General features: G+C 42.9%; 1 protein-coding gene across 34 annotated transcripts in view; it reads left to right on the top strand.

Annotated features, from left to right (window-relative positions):
* Positions 1–27,803, top strand: part of LOC124038294 (ankyrin-3-like) — a 147,658-nt gene that overhangs the window by 79,172 nt on the left and 40,683 nt on the right. For 14 of the 34 annotated variants that reach the window (XM_046353991.1, XM_046353998.1, XM_046353981.1 and 11 more), the window contains 17 exons: positions 2,087–2,284; positions 3,691–3,789; positions 4,474–4,572; positions 4,929–5,027; positions 5,277–5,372; positions 6,334–6,406; positions 6,638–6,694; positions 10,210–10,333; positions 13,350–13,361; positions 16,117–16,219; positions 17,119–17,169; positions 17,696–17,802; positions 19,707–19,931; positions 20,162–20,316; positions 21,958–22,169; positions 23,667–23,874; positions 24,067–24,163. In XM_046353991.1, coding sequence (XP_046209947.1) covers positions 2,087–2,284; positions 3,691–3,789; positions 4,474–4,572; positions 4,929–5,027; positions 5,277–5,372; positions 6,334–6,406; positions 6,638–6,694; positions 10,210–10,333; positions 13,350–13,361; positions 16,117–16,219; positions 17,119–17,169; positions 17,696–17,802; positions 19,707–19,931; positions 20,162–20,316; positions 21,958–22,169; positions 23,667–23,874; positions 24,067–24,163 — 2,015 coding nt within the window. Of the gene's footprint in view, positions 1–2,086; positions 2,285–3,690; positions 3,790–4,473; positions 4,573–4,928; positions 5,028–5,276; positions 5,373–6,333; positions 6,407–6,637; positions 6,695–8,602; positions 9,281–9,462; positions 9,894–10,209; positions 10,334–13,349; positions 13,362–16,116; positions 16,220–17,118; positions 17,170–17,695; positions 17,803–19,706; positions 19,932–20,161; positions 20,317–21,957; positions 22,170–23,666; positions 23,875–24,066; positions 24,164–27,803 lie in introns of those variants that run through there. The other 20 variants (XM_046353994.1, XM_046353995.1, XM_046353990.1 and 17 more) reach the window with 13 other exon arrangements.

Below are 27,803 nucleotides of genomic sequence, written 5' to 3'. Positions count from 1 at the left end.
GACAGACAGACAAAGACAGATAGACAGACAGAGAGATGGAAAACTGTAAAATTATACAGTCTGGAAATATTTGCCAATGACCCAAAACAGTCGTAGAATACAAAAAACAAATCTGATTTAATACATGTAGTCGTACTGTGCCATCAACTGTGATATGATATGCTTGTTATCATGGTATGAACTAATATCACTGCCTTGCACTGAGTTACCTTATTTATTACAGTGGGGCAAAAAAGTATTTAGTCAGCCACCAATTGTGCCAGTTCTCCCACTTAAAAAGATGAGAGAAGCCTGTAATTTTCATCATAGGTACACTTCAACTATGACAGACAAAATTAGGAAAAAAATCCAGAAAATCACATTGTAGGATTTTTTAATGAATTTATTTGCAGGGTGGGAAGACTGAATCTGCAATAGGTAAGCAGCTTGGTTTGAAGAAATCAACTGTGGGAGCAATTATTAGGAAATGGAAGACATACAAGACCACTGATAATCTCCCTCGATCTGGGGCTCCACGCAAGATCTCACCCCGTGGGGTCAAAATGATCACAAGAACGTTGAGCAAAAATCCCAGAACCACACGGGGGGACCTAGTGAATGACCTGCAGAGAGCTGGGACCAAAGTAACAAAGCCTACCATCAGCAAGGGCATTGAAGATGAAATTTGGCTGGGTCTGTCAGCATGACAATGATTCCAAACACACTGCCTGAGCAACGAAGTAGTGGCTTCGTAAGAAGCATTTCAAGGTCCTGGAGTGGCCTAGCCAGTCTCCAGATCTCAACCCCATAGAAAATCTTTGGAGGGAGTTGAAAGTCCATGTTGCCCAGCAACAGCCCCAAAACATCACTGCTCTCGAGGAGATCTGCATGGAGGAATGGGCCAAAATACCAGCAACAGTGTGTGAAAACCTTGTGAAGACTTACAGAAAATATTTGACCTCTGTCATTGTCAACGAAGGGTATATAACAAAGTATTGAGATAAACTTTTGTTATTGACCAAATACTTATTTTCCACCATAATTTTTCTCATTTTGTCTGTCATAGTTGAAGTGTACCTATGATGAAAATGACAGGCCTCTCCCATCTTTTTAAGTGGGAGAACTTGCACAATTGGTGGCTGACTAAATACTTTTTTGCCCCACTGTATATGACAGTTGAAGTAGGTGTCAAGAGCTTGTGTCACTTTTTCATATCTGCCTACTGCCTTCACCCATGGTCTCAGCTCTGTCTGCATTACACCCCCCACCGCCCTGCACTCCTTGGACTTTCCATGGTGTTAAAGCCTCTCTGTAATGTCATACCAACAGTGGAGCTCCTCTAACTGTCCTCTCCAGGGAAACCCTTTGGAAATATTGGGATGGTTCCGGCTTTAACATCCAGCCAAATACTCTTTCTGCCTGCCTGGCGCTATTGTTATTTAGTAGTGTGTGTCTAGTGAAGGAAGAAGAGGGTGAAACATGTTGTTTCTGTTAACATCATCCTGGTGCTTGAAATTTGTCTGACAATACTATTTAAATGAAATCAATAAAACTAACGATATCCCTAGGCTAAACAAGGCTTTAAATTAAATATTGCACCTAGCTAAGATTATGGAATGTTTAATGTACTGTGTGTTATCATCTCTTTATTTAGAACCCTAATGAGGTCCCATGCAGATAAATATTTGGAAAAATAATAGAAGAGAGTAGAATAGAGCAGGGGGAATAAATACACTGTAATTTTAATTTAAGAACTGCAAATGGCACGATCTGCCCCATGGCAAAATGTGTAGAATTGCAAGAAAATAGCTTAAAAACTGTTAAATTCCCCAAGGCAAAGTGTTCTCTCTGATGGCAAGAGGGCCTTTAAAATATTCTCTGACAGGGCCTGAGCCTTGATTTCTCCGGTCATTCACTGCAGAAGTCATAGTAAAATGCTTGTATGCTATTTACATCTCACTCTAAAGTAAGAGTTGTGTTCTGATATTATGAGGGGGTCCCTGATGAATTTGCTATCACAAAAGGGGTCCCGATGCTAAAAAGTACCCTGGAATAGAGTACACTCAGAGAGTGCTGAATACCTTTCCCCTGTGTCTCTTCTTCTTAGAATGGCTACACACCCCTCCACATAGCTGCCAAGAAGAACCAGATGGACATAGGGACCACGCTACTGGAATACGGGGCGGACACAAACGCTGTGACCCGCCAGGGCATCAGTCCTGTTCACCTGGCTGCACAGGAGGGCAGTGTGGATCTGGTCTCTCTGCTCCTCTCCAAGAACGCCAATGTCAACATGGGCAACAAGGTAACACACACACTGTGTATACACAGACAGACAGACATACAAAGCACACATACAGCACACTATACTACATTCACATAAACACACACACACACACACACAACAAACACACACTCTCACCTGGCCTCACAGGATGGTAACTTATGTGGAAATTACATTTCAACACTCATAGACCTCAAGACCCATCAGTACCTTGGACACACAGACACTCATACTTTACGCTACTGTTCAGATACACACATGCACAACAAGATGGCACCGACAAACATGGTCGCCCTGTTTCTAGCTCCTAACTAACTTTGATGTATATATTTTTTACAATATTTGCTCAAAACTTTTCTTGAATTATTACCAACAGCTGTATTTTTTTTATATTACTGTATATTGGCAGTCACTCACCAGGATTTCAACCAGAAATTTTAATTCCCTGAATTGAATTCTTTGTTTGAACTTCCTGAGGCAATTATATTAATCCTGAGGGCTGCTCCAAGTCGCCATTACCTGAGAAGAGAAACATAGAGTAGGCTCTTAGTCAGAGTAGGCTTTTAGTCAGGAGGTGTGCATACCATCCAGCGCTTCCGAGTATATTACTCGCTAATGTTCAGTCCCTGGACAATAAAGTAGACAAGCTCAGGACGAGGATCTCCTTCCAGGCAGACACCAGGGACTGTAACATACTCTGTTTTACTGAATAATGTCTCTCTCCGGATATACTGTCCCCATCCATTCAGCCAGCGGGGTTGACACGTGTAACCAAAGGCACATACACAGACATACCAGGGTCAGGCTTTTCTGGGGTTGCTTTAAGCCCGCTAATATTAGCCGAGAGGGCCTGTGTCATCGTAATGAGCATTAGTTGAAGGCAGATTAACACCTCTCAGTACAGCGTCATCATTAGCATAGTGGATCAAATCAAATGTTCTTTGTCACATGAGCCAAATACAACAGGTGGAGTAGACCTTACAGTGAAATGCTTACTTACAAGCCCATAACCAACTTGCAGTTTTAAGAATATAGAGTTATGAAAATATTTACTAAATAAACTAAAGTAAAACAAATAAAAGTTACACAATAAAATAACAATAACGAGGCTATATACAGGGGGTACCGGTACCGAGTCAATGTGCGGGGATACAGGTTAGTTGAGGTAATTTGTACATGTTGGCAGGATTAGACTGCAGCTGAGTCTCTCATTTTCACTGATGCTCTTCACTGAGTTCAAGAGCAGGCGCAGGATTAAAAAGTATTTTCAAAACAACCTCTTTGCTAGCTAACGTCCTATCCCTGTTACTTTTTAAAAACGTGGATGAATAAAGAGCCCTTGCTTTCATAAAGCTGTGATCCCCCCCCATGGAAAAGGCATTCTAATCGTGTGTGTGTGTTTATGGCCGCATGCGTGTCTCTTTCAGAGCGGCCTCACACCCCTCCACTTAGCAGCGCAGGAGGACAAAGTCAACGTGGCAGAAGTCCTGCTCAACCAGGGAGCGGACATCAACCCCGAGACAAAGGTGAGGGTCATGCTGTTTCTACGGCAACAACAGGGAACAGACTGTACAGACTATCACAGTGAAAGACTGTGAGACAAAGAGATGCCCTTGATTTCAACTCTCTACTGTCAATCATAGACCAGGGGTTATAGATGGTTACTTAATGTGTTTAGATTAGTGCATTACTTAATTAAGTGATAAAAGATAATCACCTGCCCACACACACACACACAGCTTTCTGCAGCACTGTGTTCTCAGGTGTGCCATTAATAAAGTATATTTGGACACCTGAGTGACAGGTGTTTGTCTGTCCATGCGGCACTACCAGTAACCTCCCCTGCTTCATGCAGTTGACCTGCCCATTGTCAACCTCCCCCCATAGCAGGGACACAGACAGAGGCCTGCAGCAGCTCAAGGTTACACAGCACAAGGTTACACACTGTGTTTGTGCTGACAGCACACAGGTATAGAGCCAAGGCTGTTCATCCATTCATCTTTTCTATCAGGTGTTTCTAATAGAGAAGTGTTATTAAGTTCTTGATGGATAATAGTAATTGTGTGTCACACTTGGGTAAAGTTAATGTTAGGTACGTCCTATTCACACAAGGGCTGTGCCGTCACAGGATGAGAAGTAACAAGCTCACACCTTCCTTCCTTCGTCTGTCGTTCCCCCTCTCTCTGTCCCTTTTCCTTGGGTAAAAACAGATGGGATACACTCCGCTGCATGTGGCTTGTCACTATGGCAACATCAAGATGGCAAACTTCCTCATACAGAACCAGGCCAGAGTTGATGGCAAAACAAAGGTAAACAACTGAAGATCTCTCCCATGTGGTGTTCATTTGAGCTTATTTACTTTTGTCAGGTTGTGTGTGTGTGTTATTTCACCTCCCTAACACTCTCTTTGTTTTGGTCCCACTCTCTCTCTCTCTCTCTCTCTCTCTCTCTCTCTCTCTCTCTCTCTCTCTCTCTCTCTCTCTCTCTCTCTCTCTCTCTCTCTCTCTCTCTGTCCCTTGCTGCCCCACTGTTTGTATTAATATTTTCTCCTTCTCGTTTTTCTCTTTGCATTCCCCTTTCCTCACTCCCCTCAATTTTTCTCCCATCTCATTCTTTCTCTCACTATCACCCCTCTCGCCATCCCTCCCTTTCTCTCTGTCCGCAGAACGGCTACACGCCCCTCCACCAGGCGGCGCAGCAGGGTCACACCCACATCATCAACCTGCTGCTGCAGCACGGAGCCTCGGCCAATCAGCTGACCGTGGTGAGTGAGGCACCATAGGAAAACCTGCTGTCTCAGCGGCTCTCTGACAGAAGCCCCAGTCAGCAGGGATGCACAGAGACAAATAGAGCAGAAGGACACGTACAATAGTATACTGTACATACATTGTATACCGTACATACATGCACATACACAGCACTAATGTGTCCACAATAACAAAGTAAAAACACACACATATTACAACCTCCTATCTTTTACACCTCCAATTCTTCTCCTCCTTCTCCTTTACAGAACGGGAACACAGCCTTGTCCATTGCCCGTCGCCTTGGTTACATCTCAGTGGTGGACACTCTCATGCCGCTGACTGATGAGAATCTGACCTCTGTGGTAAGACGCCAAGTCTGTCTCTTTGTCCGTTTGTCTTGGTTGGTCTGTATGTTTAACTTTCTGTAAGTTTGTTTGTCTCTCTGTTTTCATTTGGACCAGTGGGGCCTAGCCCCATTGTTATCGCTTGCCTTTGTCCAGTGAATATTGCTTCTGGCACTCAATTTGACTGTAAATCTCAATTGGTGTCTTGTACTCATTGATGAGTCTACTCACCTGGCATAAACACAGGCCTTTATCTGACAGTAATTGAGCAAGTAGACACAGCAGCAGTGGAAGACTTGAGTTGTGTTCCTTTGCTGTACTGGTAGCAGGTACAGATGACGCATTATGCGTACCTAAACACGAGTCCAGTTATCACACGTGAGACACCTTGCAGTGCGTACTGTAACGTGCTGATCTCTCTCTGTGTTAATGTGTGATGGTAATGCAAAGCAAATATCGATTTGCATTCCTGGTGTATGTAAAACAAATGAAAATCCAGACTAGTGGTCTGTCTCTGTGTACAGTATTTGTTACAGTCATCTGACCATGTGCCTGGAGTTCACTAACCTTATATGTTCATCTGTGTGTGGTGATCTGTAAGTACAGAATAAATTCATAAACATTTGTTCATTCCTCTGATGAAATTGGGCTGAGTCCTAACACGAGGTCTGAAAATACTGTACAACTCAAACCTTGAAATCACTGGATGAGTTACTAATGTGTATCTCCAAATAGTACTTGGCCCTGAAACAGTATACAAGAGTAACTGCATGTGATTCCACAAATTCTCTCGCACGTGTTTAATAGTGACCTGTATGAAAGGGCCAGATTGAATCTCCTGGTGTTCCTCAAATAGCCCCTGAGACCTGATCTGTCCATGTGTCAGGAGGGATTTATTAATAGTGACACCCAGGGCCAAGCAGAGGTCACTGGATACAGTAGCATTCATCTACATTACTCTTTCTTCTTTTATCACCAGACTACGACAGAAAAACACAAAATGAACGTCCCCGAGACCATGAACGAGTTTCTGGACATGTCTGAAGATGAAGGTATATGTGTATATGTGATGATGTGACCGTTTCAAAATGTCCCTTACAACCTAAGCCGTGCCTTCCCCCATGAGCTGACAGTGAAATATTGTGTTTGGATCCTCGCCAGTTAGGGTTGATCCGTGTCTTGTGTATTCAAAGCATGTGTGGATGCATCTCATATTTGTGAAAGTGTGCCATTTGACGTGTCTTATTAACCTCCAATTTACTGTATGTATTCAAATCACACAGTTAAGGCTAATGTGCCGGAAATTCTCAATGAGGACTGTATTTCAGATGTTGACGAAGGTATTTGCACCATTTTTCTACGCAGTAGTTTTATGTATGTTTCACTCTTTTCACGTAAACCCATTCCTTCACCTGCGCCTCACCCGTTGGAAACCGAACCAACTCACCACATTGCTGATACATTGCTTCACTAACTAGCTGCTGTTGCTTGAGGTTTGCCTGGCTATCTGGAACATAATAGCCAGAACACACCTCTTTCTCTCTGCTTACTTTCACTGAAATCCAGCTTTCTCTGAGTATCTTGTTTGAGCTATGTATCCGCAGTTGATGTCACGGGCTGAATCATTGTCTCCAAGTGTAAATCAGCAGGGAAAGTAACACTGGACACAAATTAAGTTTGTGTGTGAGCTTTTGGACTTTTCTTTCGCTTGCTATTAGATATGTTAGGTGTGACCTATCTGCAGTCATTCTGGTTACACTGCATGTAGCTAAGTATTTGGGCTCTAGAGCAATTTGCTATAAAGGATAGGCCTTCCTTCTGTAAAGCTGAATTAACTTGTGTCTTCTCCCACATTCGTTATGGGTCATTTAACTTTGTTGCCAAAATACCACGCATGGTAGTTAAATGGTATTTCAATATATTTGGTAACAATACAATCATTATTATACATTACTTGCAACTACACAGAAACTGTACATGCAACAACTGAACTAGTAAAGTGTGTGGGACAAATCAAGTGTTACATGTTAACTGATCTAAAGTTGCATTTTTATGCTGAGTGGATGGATGAATACCAATGTATCGGTAGTTGGTAAGACAAAACTTAATATCATAGAACTGCCCATTTCAGTTATCACCAAGTGTTTGGGAAGCAATATACGGACTCCGCTGTAAAATGGATGAGTTTTTCCATGGAGTGTTGCAGAGGAAACTGTAGAGAGGGGTGTCGGGTTTCTGTGTCAGATGATACTGCTGGACTCAACAAGTTCCACACACTCACCTGGCGACTGATCAGAGGTGGTGCTTACTATGTCTACACTGGGGCTGATAAACACACACTGCAATGTTTACGGCTCTCAGTGATCAGGTTATCCTCACCGTTTACTACGTTGCTAAATGGCCTTAAGTGTAAGACCGACCAAGGCAGCTATGTTGAAAAGTCTTACTGAACAATGGCGTTACATCTGGCCATACATTATGACTTAAATGTACACCAACAATCCTAGACAGTCAGTCCACAGTGCATGCTTTAGTCTGGACAGAAAAAGTTTACATCTCTCCAAATCTCTTTATCTGGGGGGGCAATCTAATTGGCCATGACAGGTCACTCCTGTCCTATTGTAATCAGAGTGGCACGTTGATTCCATTACCCACTCCTGAGATCATGTCTAAAGTCCCCACAGCATTCTTCTGGGATCAGTGTCCACAGAACAGGCCCAAGGTAGAAAATAACAATATATATATATATATATATAGTACCAGTCAAAAGTTTGGACACACCTAGTCATTCAAGGGTTTTTCTTTATTTTTTTTTTACTAATAACACCAAGAGTGTGCAAAGCTGTCATCAAGGCAAAGGGGGGCTATTTTTAAGAATCTCAAATATAGAATATATTTTGATTTCGTCTAACACTTTTTTTTGTTACTATAAATGATTCCATATGTGTTATTTCATAGTTTTGATGTCTTCACTATTATTCTACGATGTAGAAAATAATAAAAATAAAGAAAAACCCTTGAGTGAGGTGTGTCCAAACCTTTGACTGTATGTATATATATCTATATATATACTTATTTTCAGCCTAGTATAACCACAGGATATAAATCTATGTGAGTTTAAAAGTGGTCACCAGTCATAATTGTTGCCTAATTCTCCCTAACACCCAAACTACAAAACTTTGTGAATTTAGAGGAGTAATAACTTGGAAGTGTTGGCTACTTTGAGATGCAAAAAGAGGCACCAATTAACAGTTTTGGTCCACCCATTTGGAATGCAGCCAGATTTCCACCGTCCACCCCCTCCTCAGGAAAACAAATCCAGGAGGGTTTCCAGTGGGTTGTTCTTCAAAGCCTTTTTCTCCCTCCAGTCTCACCAAACTGAGTTTATCCCCGTCCTAAAATAAGTACCTCTCTATCCCTCTGCCGCTGTGTTTTTGGTGCCATTCAGCCTGCACATTGACGGAGATGCTTTATCTGGACGGATGGACTTGATCTCCAAATCCAATGAGATGAGCTTTCACTGAGCCGAATGGATGCATTAGCAAACTCTCTTGTTCCGACCTTAAATGGCTCCCACTTTTACTTTTTCGCTCAGGGATTTACTCTACCGGGAAAAGTCTGCATAGTTTGAATTTTGTTTGCAGCACGAAACGGAAGAGCAGCGGCAGAGGTGCAGTCCGCCCCTACACTAGCAACAACCGCATCAGTTACAATAAGTAGGCTTTCGGGTAGTAGTCCTTTGCTGGAAGGATAGCCAAACAGTTTTTTTCAGCTGCAACCACATGACTGCATGGGATTTATTTTCTACCTCATTCGTCCCTCTCTGGATTTATTGGGGGAAGTTATTCTCTTCTGCGGATAATTGGAATATTAAGACCAACACGGGAATCTAATAAGAGTGGTGACAGACATGGCAGTTTTTCAATGTAAGTCATAAAGGCTAGGCTGTAGTTTATGGTGAGCTGCTGTCGAATGGGTTTTACACGGGGAATTGGTGCATAAGGCCATTTCGTAATTGTGTGGCAGAATGCAGCACTATTCCGTTGAATATTGTAGGCTACAGGGTAGCTGAGGCGGGAGCCGTGCGAGAGAGAGCAAACTGGGAGAGGGAGAAGAGAATTGTCCATGCTGGCTTGGCTTGGCTTGCTATGACGTTATAGTCTTGAGTAGTCCACTGCATTAGCTTTAAAAAAAATCCTACTCACGTTTGATGTTATACAGTCAGTGAGCGAATGGGACCGTATTTGAATCAAATGTAGCAAAGAGCTGTAGCGACATTGCAGCCCATCTGAGCAAGAGTGCGGCAGAGGCAGGACTGCTGGGGGGAGGGGCTGCGGTGGAAGAGTGAAGTGTTTGTTGCAGGCTGGAGTCCGGGAGAAGGGGATAGATTGTCGCAACAAGGACTGCCGTCTTTTATTTCTCTTTGATAATTGAGTTGCTCTCGCGGATTGAGTTCTGCTAGCGTTTAACCCTCTCGCTTTTTGGCTTGAGTGTCAATACAAACTGCGTTTGGTTTTACTGGACAGGAGAGCTATGCTTGCAAGTAGCTTTTCTCTATCTCCAAGCTAATGGACTTTGTTAGCCTGTGAATAGATTGTAATGGATTTATTACTATTGTCATTATTTTCAAGTAGCCTAGAGCTAAGTAGCTGTTATTTAGTTTCACTCGAGCCCAATGTGTAGCCCACCAACTGAGCATAGGGCCTAGTAGACGTACTGGTCCACTAGTTATCAGACTGACACTGATAAATTATTCAAGGCCTCTTATAAAGCTGTGGTAGGGTTTTTCTAGGAGTACCACAACGCTCTTTTACCGGATTGCCTTTGAAATATTGATGAGGGACTTTTCCACCAGGTGAGGATGCAATGACCGGAGACACTGACAAATATCTGCGGCCCCAGGACCTCAGGGAGCTGGGGGACGACTCTCTCCCGCAGGAGGGCTACATGGGGTTCAGCATAGGAGTCCGCTCAGCAAGGTATGTGACCGACCCTATTATGACATTATATACTCTTGATTGTGATGTCATGTTTGGCATTGCTACTGTGTTTGTTCATTCTATACACACCGGTTTAAGATGTGCTGGTGTGTTGATGATGCTGTACATATGGGAGCAGTGAAATTCAAAGAAGTAGTGGTCATCTAAGTGTTCTTCATATTGACATATGTTATGAAGATGTAATAAATATGTAATACTGCTGGTTCAGCATGACATCATGATTCAGTATTGTTCTTTTTTTTTTACGGGCCATAGCATGACTATTGTTCACCGTCACTGTACACTTATACTGTACAGTGCATTGGGAAAGTATTCAGACCCCTTGACTTTTGCCACATTTTGATATGTTTCAGCCTCATTCTAAAATCATTCTAAAATGGATTCAATTGCTTTTCCTCATCAATCTACACACTACCCCATAATGACAAAGCAAAACAGGTTTTTAGAAATCTTTGCACATTTTTTCAAGATAAAAACGTAAATATCACATTTACATAAGTATTCAGACCTTTTACTCAGTACTTTATTGAAGCACCTTTGGCAGCGATCGTATTGGGTATGACGCTACAAGCTGGGCACACCTCTGTCAGGTTGGATGTGTCTCTGCACAGCGTCTCTGCACAGCTATTTTCAGTTCTCTCCGGGTTTAAGTCCGGGATCTGGCTGGGCCACTCAAGGACATTCAGTGCAATGTCCTGAAACCACTCCTGCATTGTCTTGGCTGTGTGCTTAGGGTCGTTGTCCTGTTGAAAGATAAACCTTCGCCCCAGTATGAGGTCCTGAGCAATCTGGAGCAGGTTTTCATCAAGGATCTCTCTGTACTTTGCTCCGTTCATCTTTCCTGACGAGTCTCCCAGTCCCTGCTGCTGAAAAACATCCCCACAGCATGATGCTGCCACCTCCATGCTTCACCGTAGGGATGGTGCCAGGTTTCCGCCAGACATGATGCTTGACATTCAGGCCAAAGAGTCCAATCTTGGTTTCATCAGACCAGAGAATCTTGTTTCTTATGGTCTGAGAATCCTTTAGGTGCCCTTTGGCAAATTCCAAGCTGGCTGTCATGTGCCTTTTACTGGGGAGGGGCTTCCGTCTGGCCACTCTACCATATAGGCCTGATTGGTGGAGTGCTGCAGAGATGGTTGTCCTTCTGGAAGATTTTCCCATCTCCACAGAGGAACTCTGGAGCTCTGTCAAGAGTGACCATTGGGTTCTTGGTCATCTCCCTGACCAAGGCCCTTCTCCCTCGATTGCTCAGTTTGGCCGGGCGGCCAGATCTAGGGAGAGTCTTGGTGGTTCCAAACTTCTTCTATTTAAGAATGATGGAGGCCACTGTGTTCTTTGGGACCTTCAATGCTGCAGAAATGTTTTGGTACCCTTCCCAGATCTGTGCCTTGACCCAATTGTGTCTCGGAGCTCTACAGACGATTGCTTCGACCTCATGGCTTCGTTTTTGCTCTGACATGCACTGTCAACTGTGAATTTTATATAGACAGGTGTGTACCTTTCCAATAAATTTAATTTACCAAAGGTGGACTCCAATCAAGTTGTAGAAACATCTCAAGGGTGATCAATGGAAACAGCATGCACCTGAGCTCAATTTTGAGTCTCATAGCAAAGGGTCTGAATACTTATGTAAATAAGGTATTTCTGTTTTTATTTGTAATACATGTTCTCTTTGTCATTATGGGGTATTGTGTGTAGATTGATGATGATTTGTATTTATTTAACCCATTTTAAAATAAAGCTGTATGTGGAAAAAGTCAAGGGGTCTGAATACTTTCCAAATGCGCTGTACATTCTGCCTTTGGTCAGATATGTATACATTATTTCCCAATACAGTATTCAAAGATAGGATAACTAGCTCTAGGCTAAGAGTTGAGTGCCCAGCAGAAAACTGGCAAGTTTGGCTGAAGATACATCACCACATTAGATGAGTATTGTGTATCCCACAGCTCATCATTGGCCATCTATTGTGGTGCCCCTGACAGCTGGCAAATGCATAGTGATGCTTGACTGACTAAAAACAACAACAGTGCCAGCCTGTCAGGAAGCAGCACACTGTGGAACAAAACAGCCCAGAAAACAGAACCACTGTTTGACTCATCATGAAATAAGTGTTCAATCAGCTTTAAAGCAATAATGGATGATGTCAGATTTTTATCATGCTTATCACATCATGTCACAAAGTCAATATGAGGCGTGACCTCACTTCAGCTCTTCCTTGTTTGATCAATCAAGGCAAGGGGTTTGAATTGGGCTGTATCATTTTTATAGTCTCTAGAGAAGCGTTCGAAAGTTCAAAGGTTACAGTGATGACTGTTCAAATCAAGTGCTTTCTCTCATAAGGTATTGCATCTAGTGTATAAACTATGCCACCATTTACTATCCTGTATATTGTGCTATGAGAAACTTCTATCCTTCAATTGTTATTTTAATTGCAGAGTAAACCGGTTGAATATGTGTGGTGAAAAGATATTCCTGGCATGACTTTGCCATGCTGGATATGTTATGCTTTATTATTTCAGTCAGTTATTGTATTGATTGATTAATGTACTGTGCTGAGCACCTGCTTTATTTTCCCCTTACCTTTCTGTTTATGACGTCGGCCTTGCGTGCTTTGCTCTTGGACTCTCTACACGCACACACACACACACGCACGCACGCACGCACGCACGCACGCACGCACACACACACACACACACACACACACACACACACACACACACACACACACACACACACACACACACACACACACACACACACACACACACACACACACACACACACACACACACACACACACACACACACACAGAGAGAGAGACTATGAGCCCAGGCTTGGAGCATGCCCCATGCAAAAGCAGAGCATCGATGTCACATGAAAATAAAAACACAGCACCTCTGCTTTGACGTTTTAAAATGCTTTGCTTTTCACCACTCTACATTTCTTTTCCTTTTTTCTTTCTTGCACTCTGTCTGTTTCTCACTCTAGCCCTAGGATCAGGTAAGAGCAGAAAGCACATTTCACAAAACACATTTCTCTCCCCTGACCCATCCTCATTGTGACTTCACGAACCATTGTCATTCTTGGTGTGGTATATTTACACAGTTTATGAGTGACTTATTATTTGGAAAACATATGTTGAGCTCACTAATATTTTCCATTGACACGTTCACCTTATTTTCTCATCAGTATATAGAAGCCCCTCATCATTTGCAAATAAATAAACCATATTTAACACACGTTATGAATAGAGTATACATGAGAAAATGAAAGCGACAATTATATGTTGTAACTTAATAATTGCATTGTTTAAGTTTATTAACCCAACTTTTTATAAGGTGGTGTGGTTTGAGGTGACACGTATCTACCCTTTAGATTCATTTTTATGTTGCCACTTTTTGTAACTTCCAGGGATCAGTATGTTTCAGTCAATTTTCAATCAATTGGAGATATTTTAATCCTAAAAAATGACCTATTGCTTTAAAATGACCTACTCTAGAATGAAGAGATGGAAACCTCAAGGCCAAAGAATGGCTTGTTATCTAAAAATCCCACATTGACCTATCTGACGAATACCATACCAATAGCAGGCACACACACACAAACTCACACACAAACACAGATACATATTTTGCCTTGGAACTATATAATGAATGACAGCGTAATGATGATCGAGCAACGATAGCAATGATCCGCACAACCAAGTCGTTGAGCTGACTTAGATAAGCAAATATTCACTTTCTTTCTAGATCAAATAACACGGCCTCATCTTAAAATGTGGAGCGAGAGTGAGAGTGAAAACGAGAGGATGAGAGAAAGCAGAAAGCAGTGAGAGAAATGTGCAATGCAGTGTTCAGAATAGCAACGAGGGAAGGGGTGAGGGACAGAGGCAGATTGATCAAGGCCACTCAGAGGCATGAAATGGTGCATAAAGAAGCCGGAAGGAGAAAGTGAGGGAGTAAAAGGAAGGAAGGGAGAAGGCTTCCACTAAGTGAAAATGTCATTGTAAACAACTCTGTACACATAAAACAAAATGGAATGGATTTGGGGAGAGAAAGATTGGGGGAAAGGAGGAAAGAGAGAGGAAGGAAAGCTGTGAAGAGGAAACACAGGCAGCACCACAGAGAGAGTAGGCCAGGGGTTCCCAAACGTTTCTGGCCTGCGACCCCAGTTTAAAAAAAAAAAAAAAAGAAGTATGACCCCACCTTGTAAAGAAAGTGATGTAATCAACGGCCAGCAATTTATTTTTTAATTAAGGCTTTGACATTCTGTTACAAATCAGTCTCAGGCCAGTATCTTAAAGAAGTGTGGGTGGAAGTGACTGAAATGCATCAGAAAGGTACTGGGAAGTCCATTGATAATGTTGTTTTCCCCCCAGTTTGATTTAGTGCCTAGTCTTGTCCACTCTGTTCTATTTAGTCAACAAACAGAAACCGCTCTGTTTATTACAACCGCTTATAGCTGCTACCAGAGGTTACTGACGTAACGGTTAGGCTCTATGAACTAAGCACCCCAAAAAAAATCAGAGTTTACCTCGCGACCCCGTTTTCGAATCAGGCGACCCCCACATGAGGCCATGACCCCTAGTTTGGGAAACACTGGAGTAGGCAAAGCAGATTTGTGATGCCAGTCCATTCAGGCAGTGTAGTTGCTTAGAAACTTCAGCTGCAGTGCTGAATAAAGGACTTCTCTCTGTGCTGAATAGCATGCCCAATCAAACACTCTGCAGTTTTTCTCTCCCTCTCTCTACGCACACACTGGGGCACACACACCCATACACAATACAGTGCGGCCATACACTTTTGACTAGGTTATACACACACTTCTTCTGAGAAGACAGCTCTAGAAGTGTGTGTGTATACTCACACTAGTGTAGGGCTGCACTGATTAAAACAGACAAGTAAGAAGATTGGCTTTTTCTCACAGCCTATTGCATTCAGTCAGTGTGTCTTCATCTGCAACACCAGGCAAACATTAACAACACAGCGAGCAAGACTGAGAGGACCATCACCTCTGTAGCACCCAAACTAACACACATCCAAGTTATCTGAGAAATTAAAGACACAGAACTTTGCCCATCGTACAACAAATGTTTAATTGAATTAGCTACATTATTTTAACTGAATACAAATGAGGACACTTCAAAGTAGTTCCAGATTATTTTTAGGAACCGTTATAACTAAATATTTATTTAATAAACATAAAGAATCCCAATGTTTTAGTGACGGAATGGAATTCCTCAACGTTAGGTCCGTACTCTATGTACTGTAGTGTAGTTTACAACATTCTTTGTTGGTTAGTAGATGAAATTGATTCTCCACCCAGTGTCCTCTCTGAAACATCTACAGTAGTCAGACTGTATTTGACCTCACGTCACAGACACAAATACAACTCCTTTATGTCTCCTTCTCTCTCACTCCCTCTTGCTCTCCTCTCTCTCTCTCTCTCTCTCTCTCTCTCTCTCTCTCTCTCTCTCTCTCTCTCTCTCTCTCTCTCTCTCTCTCAGTAAAAACTGACTGACCTCCCTCTCATTTCCATCTCTGAATAGCTCCTATCTGCCTAGCTATCCCCTACTGTGGGACTCTAATCTTGCTCTCCTCTATATACAGTACATTGTGCAGTGCCATTCAGTTCCCTGGAGGTTGCATGTAGTAATGAATTTTTTGTATTTTCTTTTACTTTTGCTTTTCTTTTGGTTTGGGCCTGCTGTTCATTGTCACCCGCTGTGTTGCGTGGTAACGTTTAAACACCCCAGCCTCCGCTCCTTCAGTTCGGATAGGTCCAACACCCTCAACCGCAGCTCCTACGCACGGGACAGCATGACGATAGAGGAGATCCTCGCCCCGACCAAGGACACAGTACGTCCTCCTAACTTCCTCGCACCACCTTTTCCTTTACCCCTTTCTTGTCTCTATCCTCTTTCTGTGGTCACACTCTCGGTGTCGCTCTCTTCCCCCTCTCTTCTCCTTGTTATGTTTTTGTCAAGGGCATTGCGTGACACGATACTCTTTTGAATGTGAACTCTGAGATGGGGTCAGTGATGGATTTGGCCTCCCCCATGGTCACATTTGATTTCCAATTGCCTATTTCGGGCTTTTTTGTTAGTTTCGTTTATGTTTGGCACTTACAGTCCTGAGGCTGTGTAGGGCAATTTCTGTAAGAGCTTATTCAAACTTCTCTGTGGCCTCTTTAAGGTTTCCAGCTGCCTTGGAAAATCCACACTGCAGTGGTTGTCCTAAAACAAGTTCTGGTGATCACAATGCAGGATCTAAAAAAGGAACTTTAACCTGATGTACTGTAAACAATATTTGCAACCTCACGTTCAACAAACAAATGTGGGTCAAAGGGCAGCCAGGATTTAGAATGCATGTAAAATCTTCTTCTCTCATATTGTTCAAAAATAGTTCCCTCCAACTTGGTTGTTAAAGCTGATTAAACAGATGTGTCTTGTGCTTTTTCAACGGCTTGAGACGCCGTGCTCTGTAGGTGATCTGTTTCATATGATCACATGTATCATTCTTGGGATTTGGTGATGTTTGTGGCACTATCACATCTACTTATCAGGAATAAGGTTGCCTTTGTGATAGTATCACTCTTTGCTAAAGCAGAAATCTCGTGGGAAAGGCCCCTGTAGCCTCTTCTCACTGTATGAGTTGTATGACTAGGGACTGGTAGACAAATCTCCAGGCTCTTCAACTGTTGTTCCTCGAGAGGAGTCCCCTTTGTGATTTCTCACCTGCCTCTTTTTCCTCTAAAGCTTCAGAGTGTCTGTAAAGACCTTTCCTACTTGGTTGACCCTCTCAATAAGGTATATGATGTCAATAGATGGCCTCCTCGCTCTGCTCATTCTCCATGACCATCTCTCTGGCTCCATTCGTGTTTGTTTGAGCTCTGAAATTCCATTCCGTTCATTGGTCCTCATCTCAGTGAGGTAAATAGTTATTTATTTCCCCATGCGACATCTGGTCACTGTAAACTCCCATTTTTGTCCTTTCATTTTTATACAAACAAATGATTGTTTCAGTTAGAAGTGTGCCACTTCTTGTGGTTCAAATGGTTAATCATATTCAGCATGTTTCATTGAGGTGATATTGAATGTTTTAGATGACAGAAACATGTTTCAGTGAGACACTGTATGTGTCCTGTTAGATCACTTGTCTGTAGGGTTAAGAGGTCATATTCTCTTATTGTGTGTTAGGAATGCAGAAGGTCCTCAAACTTGTCACCTCTAATGTCTGTCTGCAGATCAGTGAGGGTCACCGTCAGGTTAGGTCACAAACCATTAAGTCTCCTCCCGAACTCACCTGTTGACCCTCCTCCTGCATCTTCCACAGCACCTGGCTGTAACCCGGGACTACGATGCAGAGTGCCTGAGGCGCTACAGCTGGACCCCAGACACCATGGACCACAGCAACACTGTGTCCAGCCCCATTCACTCAGGGTAAGAACCAGCCGTCTCCCAGCCAGGCTGACACAAAGCCACAGCTGCTGTAGCTCTAGCCATGTCAGACAGGGGCTACTGCTAATCCAGACACAGGAGAATGTTACTCTACATACTCCATTTTATCAGTCCAAGAAAGACCCAGCCAGCAGTTGTCTGCAGTGACACACTGTTAGGAGTTTTTCCCTTTCTGCAGTCTCTTGTGCAATTTCAATTTGCTGAACCGCAGTGATGAATAGTTTGAGGGAAGTCACCCTCACATACAGTAGATAATGGACTTGCGCTGTAGACTACATGATTTAGTCTTATTGGAAATGCTCGAGAGTCCAATGTCCTGGGCCGAGTACAGATGGAAGATATTTTGTGTTTTGTCAGGTCTCATCTACTGGGGTTTCTGGCCCTTTCAATGCCCTACATTTTTCCAGATCTCCTGTATTTCAGACCCTCTCTATTATTTCTGTACCATCTTTTTATTCTTTTTTTGACTGACACGGTGAAATGCGTCAGACCCTAAAAAACTAAATTGATTGTGCTGTATTACTAAAGAGAGTTTTTTGCCTCCTGCATTGTTTTGGTCTTTATTTTGCAGCTTGTCCTCCCCGCTCCCTCAGTATGACTCCAGGTGATGATTGTGTCTGGTGATGTCACCATGATGTCACAGTTTCCACTACTTCCTCTTTCCTCTTTTGTTTCTGTGCTTGTGTGATCTGTGTGGTCTGGTCTCTCATCTACACTGTGTAGCTGTAGTGCTAGTGATGTGCTTACGATTTTCTCACTAAGGTGCCATCTCACAGTGCATATATGGATAAAGCCCCTCAAAAATATCTAATGAGCAGGTCTGCAGAAGTGCACACAAAGACAAATTAATGGAAACAATGTTTTGTCTGCATGTGTAATTACAGCCTATGTGGACAGTCAAATACAGAACATTGTGTATGGTTTTAGTTCAGACATGTAACAACTCAGCCGTCTCAGATCAGTCATGCCGAATGAAAATGTAGTGTATCTTTATTGGGTAAGGTTTTATGGCTTTAGGTAAATAGCGATATGACATAGATGCAGAAAGTAAACAGCATGGTGGATCAATTTCCACAACAACTAAGAGCGTTGAAGTGCGAGGCTGGACTTCTCAGCCGTTCTGTTGCCCTGGCTACCACGCTGTGATCAACGGGAAGGGAACCCGTGCACATGCACCGATACTGTGTGAGGGCGAAGTCTGGCATCTCGCTCATCACAATGTCTGCGGTGCTGCTCGTGGCAACGTCATTTCACTGAGTCTGCCTTTAACAGCTGGCATACTATATGAGGCATTTCAATTTAAACATACCCTTGTAAACATACCCTTGTACCCTCTACGAATAGCTTAATACTACTGGTGACAGTTTCCACAATTAATGGGATGCCAAAACTGCATTTACTAGGTAGAAGTTAACACGTCACGTATTTAACACATTCATTTGTGATTTAATTGAGTTTCTACTCGGGGGTGAAACATTTGTGAAGGTGTTTAATATAGATCACTGCTTCAGTGTAATGGATCTTGGCAGGAAACTCACCTCTTCCCTATTACATCACCTCTTGAGTTCTTTAAAGTTTCAGTGTTTTGAGGTCACATTGTTAAGTGTCAGAGGTGAGACCTGCCAAGTTTGAGAACTCGAAGCACCATCTCCTCTCCCTCTGTCTCTGTCTGTCTCTCTCTCTCTTTCTCTAGTATTTTCTTTCCATTCTCTCTCTCTTTCTCTAGTATTTTCTTTCCATTCTCTCTCTCTTTTCGGAGTGCTTGGGTGTATGGTGGTCACAGCATGGGATTCGTCCGTCTCACGTGTCAGTGGTTATGGCTTCTCTCTCTCTTTTCCCTTCTTCACCCTTCCTGGTCTAATATTTGTATTTCTGCACACCGGCAGATTCCTGGTTAGCTTCATGGTGGATGCTCGTGGGGGGTCCATGAGAGGAAGCCGAAGCAACGGCATGCGTATCATCATCCCGCCCCGGAAGTGCACGGCTCCCACCCGCATCACCTGCCGCCTGGCCAAGAGGCACAAGCTGGCCTACCCCCCGCCCATGGTGGAGGGAGAGGGCCTGGTCAGCCGGCTGGTCGAGGTCGGTCCTGCAGGAGCCCAGTTTCTGGGGTAGGTTTTCTCTTATCTCTATAGCAATGTTTCTTAATCCTTGTTGCACATTCTAGTTTTTGCCTTAGCACTACACAGCTGATTCAAATATCAAAGGTTGATGATGAGTTGATCATTTAAGGGATTAAGAAACATTGCTCTATACCATTTTTGCTATTTGAATGTAAAGATCCACCTTTTTGTCTCTAAGGGGGCTCTGAACAATCTCTGGGTGTTCTGTTCCATTTCAGCCCTGTAATCGTGGAGATTCCTCATTTTGGCTCCATGAGGGGGAAGGAGAGGGAGCTGATCGTACTAAGGAGCGACAATGGTGATACATGGAAGGAACACCAGTACGACTGCCATCCAAGTGACATCACAGACATTCTGAACGGGATGGACGAAGGTACTGTATGTTACACAGAGCATGACATCTGCATTGATACCTGTAAATAGCTTTGTTTGTTGTCTGTGTTCTATTTTCTGTGTTTTGGATAGGTTTTATTAATATATCTACTTTTTTATTGCACGGTGGTTGTGAGAAAAGCGCTTTACCACAAATGTATTATTATTATTATTACAGGTCAACATTGCTAATGTAATTGAATACCTTCTCTGACATTCGCACATACATAAAATATCTTATTTTGGCTCAAATCCCGTTAACGGAATCGATTTCACAACAGCCAGTGAAATTGCAGGGCGCCAAATTCAAACAAATTCCTCACACATTCAAGTATTACACGCCATTTTGAAGATAAACTTCTTGTTAATCCAACCACAGTGTCCGATTTCAAAAAGGCTTTACGGCGAAAGCATTATGATTATGTTGGGTCAGTGCCTAGTCACAAAAAACCACAGCCATTTTCCAGCCAAAGAGAGGAGTCACAAAAAGCAGAAATAGAGATAAAATGTATCACTAACCTTTGATGATCTTCATCAGATGGCACTCATAGGACTTCATGTTACACAATACATGTAGGTTTTGTTCGATAAAGTTCATATTCATATCCAAAAATCTCAGTTTACATTGGCGTGTTATGTTCAGTAATGTTTTGCCTCCGAAACATCCGGCGAATTTGCAGAGAGCCACATCAATTTACAGAAATACTCATCATCATCTTTGATGAAAGATACAAGTGTTATACATAGGATTAGAGATAAACTGCAACCACTGTCAGATTTCAAAAAGCTTTACGGCGAAAGCACACCATGCGATAATCTGAGTACAGCGCTCAGCCACAAAAACAAGCCATACAGATACCCGCCAAGTTGTGGAGTAAACAAAAGTCAGAAATAGCGTTATAAATATTCACTTACCTTTGATGATCTTCATCAGAATGAACTCCCAGGAATCCCAGTTCCACAATAAATGTTTGTTTTGTTCGATAAAGTCCATTTATGTCCAAATACCTCCTTTTTGTTTGCGCGTTTAGTCCACTAATCCAAATGCACAAAGCGCGGGCACTAAATCCAGACGGAAAGTTTGTAGAAACATGTCAAACGATGTATATAAAAACCTTTAGGATGTTTTTATCATAAATATTCAATAATATTCTAACTGGACAATTCTGTTGTCATTAGAAAGGAAAGGGAACGACTATCGCGCTCACGGCCACGCGCAAGACTAAACTAAATTATTTCAGCCTGACCAATTGTTGAAACAGCTCTTATTCGCTCCCCTTTCACAATAGAAGCTTGAAACAACTTTCTAAATACTTTTGACATCTACTGGAAGCCTTAGGAAGTGCAGTCTGACCCCATTTACACTAGATATTGGATAGGCAATCACTTGAAAAACTACAAACTTCAGATTTCCCACTTCCTGGTTGGATTTTTCTCAGGTTTTTCTATATTCACAGACATTATTTTAACAGTTTTGGAAACTTTAGAGTGTTTTCTAATGTATATTCTAGCTTCTGGGCCAGAGTAAAAGGCAGTTTACTTTGGGCACGCTTTCATCCGGACGTGAAAATACTGCCCCCTTGCATAAGAGGATATTGAATATCCTTTATCCATCTATATTTGTTCATGTGTTCTCCAACAGAACTGGACAGTAATGCTGAGCTGGAGAAGAAGCGTATTAGTCGGATCATCACCAGGGACTTCCCCCAGTACTTTGCGGTGGTGTCCAGGATCAAGCAGGAGAGTAACCACATGGGTCCAGAGGGTGGGACGCTGACCAGCCAGACAGTGCCCATGGTCCAGGCTTCGTTCCCACAGGGGGCGCTCACCAAGAAGATACGCGTTGGCCTGCAGGTCTGAAAGCCAAGTCAATCAGTTAGCTGTATTGTTTAGATCTCCACTAGTCTCTGTTTTGCTCTAAGCTTTGAGTCTAATTTCCCAACTTTTGAGCTAAGAGCATTGTTTTGATTGACGATGAGTTGGCTACCTTCATCCAATTGATATTTATTTTAACATCACTTTTTAAAAGATCAAATCAAATCACATTTTATTTGTCACATACACATGGTTAGCAGATGTTAGTATGAGTGTAGCGAAATGCTTGTGCTTCTAGTTCCGACAATACAGTAATAACCAACAAGTAATCTAGCTAACAATTCCAAAACTACTACCTTATAGACACAAGTGTAAGGGGATAAAGAATATGTACATAAAGATTTATGAATGAGTGATGGTACAGAGCGGCATAGGCAAGATACAGTAGATGGTATTGAGTGCAGTATATACATATGAGTATGAGATGAGTATGTAAACAAAGTGGCATAGTTAAAGTGGCTAGTGATACATGTATTACATAAGGATGCAGTAGATGATATAGAGTACAGTATATACGTATACATATGAGATGAATAATGTAGAGTATGTAAACATTATATTAGGTAGCATTGTTTAAAGTGGCTAGTGATATATTTTACATCATTTCCTATCAATTACCATTATTAAAGTGGCTGGAGTTGAGTCAGTGTGTTGGCAGCAGCCACTCAATGTTAGTGGTGGCTGTTTAACAGTCTGATGGCCTTGAGATAGAAGCTGTCTTTCAGTCTCTCAGTCCCAGCTTTGATGCACCTGTACTGACCTCGCCTTCTGGATGATAGCGGGGTGAACAGGCAGTGGCTCGAGTGGTTGCTGTCCTTGATGATCTTTATGGCCTTCCTGTGACATCTGGTGGTGTAGGTGTCCTGGAGGGCAGGTAGGTTGCCCCCGGTGATGCGTTGTGCAGACCTCGCTACCCTCTGGAGAGCCTTACGGTTGTGGGCGGAGCAGTTGCCGTACCAGGCGGTGATACAGCCCGACAGGATGCTCTCGATTGTGCATCTGTAGAAGTTTGTGAGTGCTTTTGGTGACAAGCCAAATTTCTTCAGCCTCCTGAGGTTGAAGAGGCGCTGCTGTGCCTTCTTCACGATGCTGTCTGTGTGGGTGGACCAATTCAGTTTGTCTGTGATGTGTACGCCGAGGAACTTAAAACTTACTACCCTCTCCACTACTGTTCCATCGATGTGGATAGGGGGGTGTTCCCTCTGCTGTTTCCTGAAGTCCACAATCATCTCCTTAGTTTTGTTGACGTTGAGTGTGAGGTTATTTTCCTGACACCACACTCCGAGGGCCCTCACCTCCTCCCTGTAGGCCGTCTCGTTGTTGTTGGTAATCAAGCCTACCACTGTTGTGTCGTCCGCAAACTTGATGATTGAGTTGGAGGCGTGCTTGGCTTTTGTCATGTGTTGTGCTAATGTGAACAAATGAGAGAACATTGATTCACCTCTTTCATCCGTCCTCCCCTCCCCCTCCCTGCAGGCTCAGCCCGTCCCAGACGACATGGTGAGGAATCTTCTCGGCAACAGGGCCACCTTCAGCCCTATAGTTACCGTGGAGCCCAGGAGGAGGAAGTTCCACAAGCCCATTACCATGACGATTCCTGTTCCGCCCCGATCTGCAGAAGGCCACCCCAGTGGACATAGGGGGGACTCCACCCCCTGCCTGCGCCTCCTCTGCAGCATCACAGGCAAGTCCTTCAGGATGTTCTGAACAACCTTTGTGGCTGAGAACATACCTCTATTGAAATTGATTCAGACCTTCAATGATAACAAGGTTCACTCCTACATGGAGGACAGGGTGGAAGGACAGGGTTTGCAGTAGGTGGATGAAAGGTTAACCAGGGATGGGGATTTGTCTTTTCTTGTGGTTTTCCATCCAGGTGGAACATCTCCTGCCCAGTGGGAGGACATCACAGGGACCACTCCCCTGTCCTTTGTCACAGACTGTGTTTCCTTCACAACAAATGTGTCGGCCAGGTAAGGCCATGCTCTCTCATATGCTCACAACCAGTTAACTGCAACATTTTCTCAACGCCGCATTGGAAAAAGGAAATTAACTCTAAAAACAAAATGTTCTCTCTGCTGTCAAGGTGGGGGAATTCAATTAGCTGTTAACGCCCATTGCTATATCAATGGTGTGATGAGCTAATGCATCGGATTTTGGAGATCATTAACAGCCAAATGGACGTTCTTTAAACCCCTTCTATGTAAACAAAGCTGACTTCCGCAAACAATTTTTCTCTGCTAAAACGAGTTTTGTTTAGCTAATAATATGAACACATTTCCTCAATCTACTTTTCAACAACATCTAAATCGAAATAGCAAAGAAAACGTGTAAACTGCACATTAACCTACCTTTCAGATCGCAATGTGAGCTCCTATGCAGCAAATATTATTTAATTCATGTGAAAATCAGTTCAATTCATACACTGGCTCGTCTGGCTGGCGTGTGTTTATTTTGAGCTTCCCTTGTCTTACGCTAAAGTAAGCTATTAGTCCTATTGTGATTGTTTTCCTCCACCACATGGCATAGCTCAGAACTACAGTAGTACACTTGTGGTTGAATATAATACAGGACACAACAGACAGTTGTATAATGTTGAACTCACAAATACCAAGAAGGGGATTTACAACAATTAATGAATTAAATGAACACCTGTGAAACGCAACTTGGCAATATTTAAGATTGAAATGTGAAAACCTTGCCCTTTTTGTGGAACAGGTGTGCCATTTGATATACCCACGTGGAAGTTATAGACTGAAATACATGAGTATAGGCTAACGTCAACACATAAACAATGAAATACAATTTAGTTGAGAAAACAGAAGCATGAATGACAAGTAAAGTACATAGTAGGAGAGAGGGGGATCCTCAGAGTCTTGGCAGAAGTAGGTTGTGGGGGATTTGTTTTTGTATCTCTGTTCTAGCGTGTAGGATAAAGAGGAGGTGGGTGCTACGGGTGGTTCTGCCTGTCACTTTCCTTCAACAGGCAGTGAGTCTCAGAAGGGAGAGAATGAGTGTTTGCAGTGCTAGTGTACCGTATGTAGTTTCGATGTGTATCTCACTGTGCCCAGGATGATATGGCAAGCACAGTTTCTTAGCAGATTAGATTGAACAATTTGACAATAACAGTAGTTTTAGATTGCGGTCGATCTCCAAGACATTCCCGATCGACATTTATGTAAAAAACATTCATGTAAAAAAACTACGATAAAGCCTTGCATTCCTATTTGTTCTGCGCTGTTGGTAGGTGGTACATTTGATTCCGGGAAGGCAAAGTGTTCCCATTTTTCATGTGTCTGAAGGTAGAACTCCGCCTACCCGGCAGACCCAGAGAGCAAATCAAGTGCACCTATAGGCCTAAAGCTGGCCAGTCAAGTAGCTTAGATCGCCATGTCTACACAGTTTTCAGGATCTATAGACTGTAAAAAGAAGCCTTGAACGCACAGCGAAGTTTATTCTTTGAGATTACAAAACTTTTAAAACCATGACTAGAGAAACTCAACAAATACAGCAAAGACCTGGATGTTTGTTATGAGTAACTTCATGTTTAAGTTGTTATTCGGCACTGTCAACACTTTTATAAGCCATAAATGTGTGTTCCCCCTAGTTGCATTCTCGCTACTACCAGCACTGCCACTGCAATGAATGAGTATAGCAAAGTTGCGTTGTTATTAGTGGCTTGTCCTTTTTAATATCAAGGAATATTGAACTTTCTCTGGTCATAGGAGTAACATGAATTGGTGCATGAGGCAAAAATACAGTGCGACTTCAGTCTCGCCATCAGCTGGAAGACTGTGTCCCCTTTTCTCAGCAGAGGGACGGTGAGTCGGGTGAAAGGCAGCCCGACCGCTGCTCCCTCCCCTCAGACTGACCATCAGATGCAGGCCATCAGTCCAGAAAAAAAAGCGAATTATTAAGCTGTGCATGAAAATTAATACAACAAATGATCAATTACCAGTGTGATTATATACCTACAATTGTAAAATATAATTTGAAAATGGTCTGAGAAGAACAACATTGGCAGGGCAATTCAAGCATGGACTAATATATTGGGCTTATAGCCTACTGCACAAACCTCATTGCTACATAACTGTTTTTTGAATTGGTTAATGTTGCATAGGCTTACGTTTAAGTCATGTCTAACAAAAATCTGAGCGGTAGATCTCAGCTTGCATTTTGACTAACAAAGTGATCTTGACTCAGAAAAGGTTCGGTGACCACTGCTGTAGATAATGTAAGGAAAGAGGCATCATGGAGGGTGGGTGGTCATGGAGGACATCAGGTGGATCAAGGTGTGGGGAAGGTATACGACAGGCTGCTCAGGGCAGAACTCCTAGATCCTGGAGAACAGGAGCAGAGTGAAAGAGGAGACCGAGGAGTAGAAGGTTGCAGACAAAGAAAAAAGGTTACAGATGAACACAATGTTTTGGAACATTCCCATAGAAATATGTTATGTAGAACAAACATGAATCTCTGACATGTCGAACATCCAGTCCTTGGAGGCAGTAGTACACTCACATACTCTGGGTTACAGTAGCTCAATCTTTTGGGTCTCAGGTATTCCGGTACAGGTGGATCCTTGAAGACCACTATTCTGCACTAAGCAGAACTCGAAACACCAAAATCAATATTTTCCGGAAGTGCTCCCAGTCCCTTGATTAAGTAGTGATGCAACACACCATGTAATGTTTCAAACCATCTCAAGATGTGTTTCAAACCATTTCATTTTAACAGTGTAGACTGAGAACAGCTCGAGAGAAGCAACCTTTTGTACAAACCCACCGTGACTAATTTACCGACCTGTGTCTGTGCCTGTTTTGCTACACTTTTACCACTGAGGGTACATCCGTGGACGGTTCTGAAAAGAAATGCGTTGTTTGCATCACCGAGCGGTGGCCAGGAAATAATGAAATCCAACTGTTAGATGCTACCACCCTCCAAATCAAAACCAAACATGGATGGAGTTTTAGATGGAAGAGGATACCTGTTTGAGAAGTGTTTGTTTCTTGAGGACGGGTCCAACTGACTGTCTTGAAGTCGTAGGGAAAGCAGCCAGTGGTCAGACATAGGAGGGATGAGGTGGGCAGGTTGTTGGACAATCAGACGTAACTAGACAGGATGTCGTCTGAAGGAAGAGGAGAGAATGAGCAACAGGATGAGGAGAAGGAAGGCACAGACTTTAACGTCGCCTAGCTAAGTTCTGCTAGGAGCAAAACCGAACCTAATATGCAGACGCCATAAGAAGACACAGGGAGAGAAAGAAAGCCATTTGGACTATTTCAATGTTTCCCCTTGTTTGTCAAGCATTTAGCAGCATTTACTGATTGACGTGATTAAAGTTGCACTCACTGAAGTGACTGTAGGGATTCCAGAGGAATGGCTCTTTTAAAAAAGGACGGTAAACATTATCATTGCACAAGGCGAGACCCAAATGCAGACACAGGAGGCAGATGGTTGAGGTCCTATAATGTTTATTAATCCAAAAGGGTAGGCAAGAGAATGGTCGTGGACAGGCAAAAAGGTCAAAACCAGATCAGTCCAGGAGGTACAGAGTGGCAGACAGGCTTGTGGTCAAGGCAGGCAGAATGGTCAGGCAGGCGGGTACAATGTCCA

The sequence above is a fragment of the Oncorhynchus gorbuscha genome, linkage group LG06, assembly GCF_021184085.1.
Source record: "Oncorhynchus gorbuscha isolate QuinsamMale2020 ecotype Even-year linkage group LG06, OgorEven_v1.0, whole genome shotgun sequence".
Lineage (NCBI taxonomy): Eukaryota > Metazoa > Chordata > Actinopteri > Salmoniformes > Salmonidae > Oncorhynchus > Oncorhynchus gorbuscha.
The sequence above is the reverse complement of the archived record's forward strand: the minus strand, read 5'-3'. Positions and strand labels throughout refer to the sequence as shown.